At 36.8% G+C, this 8,139-nt stretch overlaps 1 protein-coding gene across 1 annotated transcript in view; it reads right to left on the minus strand.

The window, feature by feature from the left end:
- Positions 1-7,388: 7,388 nt before the first annotated feature.
- The window catches only part of LOC106876804 (actin, cytoplasmic), a 1,451-nt gene continuing 700 nt past the window's right edge, over positions 7,389-8,139 (minus strand). Inside the window, exon 2 of the mRNA XM_014925512.2 lies at positions 7,389-8,133. Coding sequence (XP_014780998.1) covers positions 7,834-8,133 — 300 coding nt within the window. The 3' untranslated portion in view covers positions 7,389-7,833. The remainder of the gene's footprint in view (positions 8,134-8,139) is intronic.

Below are 8,139 nucleotides of genomic sequence, written 5' to 3' on the forward strand. Positions count from 1 at the left end.
TTCAAGGAAGATAAAAATTTTTAAATTACATAGGCCCAGGAGTGGTTGTGTGGTAAGAAACTTGCTTCCCAACCACATGGTTCTAGGTTCAGATCCAGTGTGTGACACCTTGGGCAAGTGTTTTCTGCTACAGACTCAGGCCAACCAAAGCCTTGCGAGTGGATTTTGTAGACAGAAACTGAAAGAAGCCCGTCGTGTATGTGTGTATTATATATATATATATATATATATATATATTTGTGTCTTTCCACCATGGCTTGACAACCGATGCTGGTGTGTTTATGTCTCACTAACTTAGTTTGGCAAAAGAGAGAATAAGTACTAGGCTTACAAAGGACAAGTCTTGGGGTCGACTTCTTTGACTAAAAAGGCGGTGCTCCAGCATGGCCACAGTCAAATGACTGAAACAAAGTAAAAGAGTACTAATCTGGGGTGGTGAACTAGCAAACAAGACCAGGTGTACTATATAATTCCGCTCCTACACCATCTTGAAATTTTTTAACCATTTCCGAAACAATCCTGATATGCACAACTCCATATTCACTGTACCAACAGATCACAATGAAAATTATTGGGTTTGATATGGATTAAAGTCAGCTGTTAAGCAATAATAGATTTTTTTATAAAGTTGCCGGTTTACAAATTGTTTTCAACTCTAAATCATTACCTCAGAAGCTTGTGTGATGCTTGCTTCAACTACAAAGGTTGACAGAGGTAACTTTAAACCCATCAGCCTGATCTAAACAACAAAGGAACCTGTACACGTTCACTTAATCTGCTAGAAGTAACAGTAAATCCCTCAAATCATAACATGAAAATAATATTTTATAACAGTTCTAGATACACAATATCAGAAAGAAAAAAAAAAAAAGATATAAAGGGCTAGAATACCCTTTACCTCAAGGGTTGTTAAATCAGGAAGTGACCTGAGAGTTAAAAAATCACCCAAACCTGGCTTTGAATTAAGTCCCCACCATCGATCACAAAATTCTTTTCCCTTTCTACAAGACTTGTCAGCACATTTCTCATTGTTGGGGATTCAAAGTTTCTACTGGTGATATGGTTCTGAAACTAAGAACATTGCAAACATGCTTCCTAAAAGCAGTTCAAAGTTCGCTAAGAACAAAATATAGGACTCCAATTCTAGGACATCAAAGTTTGTAGTTAATAGTGTCATAGAGTAAGATAAGCAGATTCCTGGGAGTCAAATCTGTGATAAAGTCTCAGAGACTAGTGTGGTTGCCCTTTATTTCTTATTGAAACTAACTTTTGTAACTATTGCTTCTTAGAAAAGAATCTAGAATGAAATTAATTATACATCCTTGCATTAAACATTTGTTTAAATGGAGTATGTCCGTGACAAAGAAAAGCTATCAGTCCATTTGTCACAAGTATGTTGTATAGCTTGGGAAGGGTAAGGTGAATGCAATGTCAACCAAAGTTTCATAGTCCAGTTAACTCACAAAGTCTCAGCAAGCATCAGAAATTTGAATTTCAAACAAGATTAGTATTTTAGCTCTTAACCTGTGAATTACAAGTACAATATACCAGAATACCTAAAGCTACTGGAGGGCAACATATGTATCTTGTTTAGAAGTCAGACAGAGAGGGGAAGGGGTATTTTCGTTTTGGGTGCTATTAAAAATCTTATACATCACAGGTGACCCAAGATAAACTAAACTCAGAAAGTTCAAGATAAATTAGTCTAAGCAAAAGACACATCTGATAAGAAAAAATTTAGAATACAGTGTTTGTTCTCAAGATTTCTTTAAAGGACACTAGTATTTATGAGTATCTCACTTCATCTGAACTAATAAAAAGGTTGCTAGGCAGTGGAATTAATTCTTGACCACTAATTGTCCAAGTGATATAGAGTAATGAATCAGACAATGCAGACATTAAAAGATGTAACTTCAGATATTAATATTAAGACGTTATGCAAACATTTAACAAATCTTTTCTCCTGCTATTACCCAAACATTAGTCTTTAAACCTGCCACCCTTAACAATTGTCAGTTTATAGAACTTGATAAGCTAAGACAAATAAAGCACAAAATCTGAATAGCAAAATTGTGAAGAGGTCAAGCTATTTAAGAGTACTGTATGCAGCTAACTTAGATTGCTTGTTAGCATAAGCTTGTCTATCAAGTCAGTTATTAAACTGATCACCTCAATGATATTCCTTGTGCAAGACTATACAGGAAATTAACTACTAAAAGTAAATCATTTAACTCCATTGACCTCAATCCACTCAAGATGGCCTTAGCTGCGATATGAAAACTGTTTTGAAATATCAATCTTCAAGTTTAAGCCTTCTTTAATAATTATAAAGAATGTCAAATTCTGTTTCAGACACTAGCTCAAGATCAGAGAGGTTAGTTGTTTTACTAAATGTTTTGTGGACAGAGAACTTCATTATAAATATGGCCACAAAAGGATAAAGTAGACTTGTTTGAGACAAATATACTTACCACCAGGCAGACTATGTATAGGTAGATCACCTCACCTACCTGCTATCATCCATTAAAGAAACTCCTTTTGGAAATATTGTCCATATGGAGGAATGTGGTACTGCTTTCCCAATACACAGCTGCAAAAATGTAACACACTAAAAAGCCATAAGTTTAAAAGAAAAACTGCTCTAATAGATCCAGTAATTAACCTTTGAACCTCCAAGACTATAAGATGGTGAAGAACAAGCTGTTTGGTTTCCATTTTCTAATTCAAAATCCAGTTAATGTAAGTTGAAAAAAGCTAAACCATAGCAATCTTTCAAACAGGCTCCAAGTTTCAAATTTGATGTCTTTCGCAATAATTCCAAATAAATTGAACATGTACAAATTACATTAATAGGCAGCAGAAACCATGCCAAAACAGACCAATTGATCCTGGGGCAGCTCTCCAGTTGGCCAACTCCCATCAAACCATCCAACCCATGCTAGCATGGAAAATGAATGTTTAAAGTTGATGCCACGACAGTGAATAAAGTTGCTGCATGTGATTCCTCTGAAAAGGTTTCTTTTGTACTTTGTCACATGAATAAAAAAAAACATTGGTATTCTACTACAATATATATTTTACAGATTTAAATCTCCAAATTACTCACTCTCTAAAGTGATTTAGCAGGATTGACATTTTCATCTGTCTGTACAAAAAGTGACATACAATTTTAAATACACAAGAACAGTCCAAGTGTTGCCAGGACTCAAACAAAAATTGCTTACAGTACAAGCTACAAATTTTTGTTTATGCATTTTATATTACAAAAATATAATCCTAACCTGTATATCCATAATGTCCTATGAAGCTTTTTCCCTTTGAAAGACTTGAGAATAATCTGGAAACAGAAGCCTTGTGCAACTAAACTAATTTGTTCCATTTCTGGCTATTCACTGTTCTGCTATAAAACAGATCCATTTTTTTTCTTTTACAAACTGGTAGGTGGACTTTGGCCAGGAATCACTGAAACACTGGTAATGTTATATTCCTCAGTACTGGTACCTATCCATTCATCCTGTCAGGCTTCTAAAATGTAAAAGACTTGCATGTAACAAATTTAATCATCTTTTAACATCCACCTTCCATACGACCATGGATTGGATGATTTGAAAAAGGGTTCATGGACGGGATCAAGCTCCAGTGTCTGCTTTGGCAGGGTTTCTGTATCTGAAAGCGCTTCCTAATATTGACTTTATGGAGTGTAGTAAGACCTTTCTTTTTGCATTTGTAGCACCAGCACTAGTGAGGTCACCATGTAGCTTGCAAGACTGAAGCTGCATTTCAACTGAGTGATACTACAATGGTGAGAGAGAAAGGCTTTATTCTAGGTGACGAGGTTCCTAGTTGTAGAGAAATTAAAAGCTATTTAAATTTAATTCCAACTAAACATCAAGGTTTTTCATGTCCCTCACTCAAATTGTTCCCTTTTGCAAACATTTGAGGATGATTGGTACATCCTATTTGCAAGGAAAATGGAAAATTCTCAAAAGTTTGACAACTGTCCAATTTAAACTAAATATCAAAGATTAATATTCAAAATTTCTACATAGATACAATAGTAATTATGTGCTTGTGTGTTCTCACACAAAGTAATTGCTTCATAGCCAAGTGGTTTCAAATTCTATGTTAGTTCTACTAGAGTCTTTTCCCACGAGTAGAATTGGATAAACTACATGGAAGCTCATAACATGTGCCTGTACGTGTTTGTGCAAAATACTAACATTCCAGAACTTCATTTGTTAACAGGCAAAACGGAAACCTCGTGTTTACCTTCTCTGTTGACATGACCAGCTGTTCTGAGCTTTTCAAGCTTAGTGGAATAAAGAAATCTTTACTTCAAAAACAGATAAGAGTTGATGACAGGTAAGGTATCTATGCATAAAATGCTACCCCAAAGTAAGTTTCTGTTTATGCTGGTATGAAGAGATGGACAAAACAAATGAACAAGCAATAATTCTTGACAAAAAGCTTTAGCATCTATTCAGGTTACCAGAAAAACCATCTAAATTATCAATTAACATCCCTTTCTCCATGCTGTCATGGGCTGGAAGATTTGCCAAGAACTGATGAGCGAAGCTCCAGAGTTTTGGCGTGGTTCCTACAGATGGATGCCCCTCCTAATGCCAACCACTTTGCTGAATGCACCAGGTGCTTTTTCCACATCAGCACCAGCGAAGCTGCCAAGTACTCACAAGACAGGACAACTGACCCTTCAGTGGAAGAATAGAATTGAAAGGTGTGAAGGCACAATAGAACAGGAGCAAGTGTCTTCCTGAAGAGGTAAAAAACACGAGATTTCAAAAACATGAAGAAACAAAATGCAAAACCAATCAACTGGGATGCTATGAATTAATGGATCAACCTAAATTAGCATGTGTTTATATGTCCTCTTGGATACTAATCACATGTGCAGTCATTTCCATAGCAACTGTTTGGCACTTCAATCACTATAGCTGCTTCTTTTGGTCATGATGGAACACTGCCTTCAAGGATTTGGTCAAACAAATTCACTGCAGGGGGTTACTTTTTTTAAGCCTGGTACTTATTCTATTTGTTTTTCTGAACCACTAAGTTCCAGAGAAGCAATCAATCCAACTGTCAAGTAGTGAAGAGAAATATGACGAGCTTCCTCAGTTTCCATCTACAAAATTCGTGTGAGACTGGTTGGCCTAGGGCTATGGAAGCTACTTGCTCAAGGTGCCATACAGTGGGACAAACCTCAAAACCACCTGGATGCAAAGTGAGGCTAACCACACAGCCTTGATAACGCCTATGTAAAAAAAAAAAAAAAAAAAAAAAAAAAAAAAAAACTAATGAGAACATGTCATTTGCAAACTCTTAAATCTTCGACTAGATGTCTCAGCAGTTAATGATCAAAAATGTGAGTACTTGCTTTAAATCCATTCAACTTGGACAAAGTGAAAGATGTGAAGTATGCAAGTGTATATTCAGCTAGTGGCTTTTGTAATCACAGATGGGGAAAGTGGCTGTGTGGTAAGTAGCTTGCTTACCAACCACATGGTTCCAGGTTCATTCCCACTGTGTGGCACCTTGGGCAAGAGTCTTCTACTATAGTCTCAGGCCGACCAAAGCCTTGTGAGTGGATTTGGTAGATGGAAACTGAAAGAAGCCCGTCATATATACATGTGTTTACCTCCCTGTAACTTAGCGGTTCGGCAAAATGGACTGCCAGAATAAGTCCTGGGGTCGATTTGCTAGACTATGGCAGCAGTCAAATGACTGAAACAAGTAAAAGAGTAAAAAAGAATTTTAGAAAATAGAATGAAAATGGCTGGTTGACTAAGAGACTTGCTGCACAGAATATAATTAAAGAAGCAGGACACCGGAGCAGATGAAGGTTATAGATATATAACATTTTATATATATATATATATATATATAGCTGATCTGATGTACTTGTTAGATACCATAAGTTAAGAAAAATAAGCTAAGTGTTTATCTAGTCCAATTTAAACATTCAGGATCTATACTTAGCTGTATAGTTGTATGTATGATTAGGGAGCTTGTTTTGAGGTATGTGGTTCAAGGTACAATTTCAATGTGTAGACACTTAACTGGTGCCTTCTGCCAGAGCCAGCTGACCAATGCCTCACGAGTGAAATTTGGTAGATGGAAACTGGAAGAAACCAGCCACATGTGGTTAAGAAGCTTGCTTCCTAACCATGTGGTCACAGGCTCAACCTCATTGTGGAACCTAGGGAAAGCGTCTATAGCTTGAGCTGATTTAGATGGAACCTGAAAGAAGCCCATGTGTATGTGTGAACCCTAGTATGACATGTGATGGTTGTAAACGAGCATCATATGTTCATTTTCAGTCCACAAAGAACATGTCTGCCCATGGGGAAATATTACCTTGCCTAAAACAGGTGAAGGTCAGTAATAGGAGGGGCATCAAGCCATGGACAAACTACCTCAACAAATTCCATCCGATCTATGCAAGCATGGAACTGCATTTATATAATCCCATTTTCTCAACACATGTACACAAAAGTTCATGTCTTGTTTACAATCCTTCACAAAAGGATGTCCAGTTATTGAACTGCTTGTTGTTTGGAAGATTAAGTTGATGGAAATATAATACTGGGGAAACAAATAACGGTTGGCAATGGGGAAGCACATCTACCCAATAAGAAAAAATACTTGCAACAAAGTTTCCTCGTAACTCACGTGGATATCAAAAAATATTTCACTTTACTGTGCACATGGCTTTGGGCTCAGTCCCACTGTATAGCATCCTGGGCAAGTGTCTTTCACTATAGCCCTGGTATGACCAAGACCCAAGTGGCTTTGGTAGACAGACACTGAAAGAAGCCCATTTACACACACACACGAGAGGTGTGTATATGCACGAGTGTATCTCACCATCATGATATCACAAGTGCGACCTAATCATTTCTAGTCTTCAGCAAAAACATGCCTGACCATGGGTAAATAAGATCCTTGCTCAGGAATGGGTTAAGGTTGGCAACTAGAAGTGAATCCAACCATAGAAAATCTGCCCCAAATTCCGATTTATGCAAGCATAGGAAAGGAGACATGAAAATAAACAGAAAAATTCTTATTACATGGAAGTGAAAGTTTTGAAAAGGAGAACACGGTAAAAGAAATGTAAGCTCAACTCCTTCAGAAAGCCATTCATGCAGACAAACTAAAATATTCTTTTCCAATATCTCTGAAAAATTACTCATATTTGACTAAATATGAGAACACTAATAGCTTACTCAGGACTCCAGTGTTGGGAAAACTAACGAATAGTAGTAACTAGACTGCCAAACATGCACTAGTAAACTAATTGTATAACTATGCTTGTTTGTGTGTGTGTGTGTGCACGTGTGTATATGTTTATATTTAAAAAAATGAAAAATTACTTCACAAAAAAAAATTTATTGCATAAATATTGGCTCAAATGGCACCTGAGAATGTTGTAAGTAGAAGAGATTAGGTAAAAAAGACAATAACAAAAGATGTTTATGAGGAAATATTTGCATATTATCCTGAAATAAAATATAATTATAGGCAGAAGAATCAATCAGCAGACAACATGGTTTGCGGTGACTTGTAATGGAATCCTTTGAAACAAATATAACAGCAGCATGGTAATCTCTGTCACTGTAGCACCAGAGAGAACTTATTTGATCAGTACACATCTAGGTCTTTTGTTTATAGCATTAGTTATTCTTGTCAGAGGAGAAGGGAGCATAAAAAGAGAGAATGAAAGGACAGAAGAAAGGTATTTAGGATCCATTAGGTTGCTGCAAGCAGAATTTCTTAATGAGTTTCTTAGATGTTTGTGCTGGAAGTTAAGCTATGTACTTAGAAACATTTCCTATGGACGATAGATGGGCCAGATTCGTCATATTCTTGCTTGCTAATCCACATCTGTTGGAAGGTGGACAGAGAAGCCAAGATGGAGCCACCAATCCATACAGAGTATTTACGTTCTGGTGGAGCAATGATCTTAATCTTCATAGTGGGTGGTGCAAGGGCACTGATTTCCTTCTGCATACGGTCAGCAATACCTGGGTACATTGTGGAACCACCGGACAATACAGTGTTGGCATACAGATCTTTCCTAATATCGACATCACATTTCATGATTGAGTTGTAAGTGGTTTCATG

Source organism: Octopus bimaculoides, chromosome 7 (genome assembly GCF_001194135.2).
Source record: "Octopus bimaculoides isolate UCB-OBI-ISO-001 chromosome 7, ASM119413v2, whole genome shotgun sequence".
Taxonomy (NCBI): domain Eukaryota; kingdom Metazoa; phylum Mollusca; class Cephalopoda; order Octopoda; family Octopodidae; genus Octopus; species Octopus bimaculoides.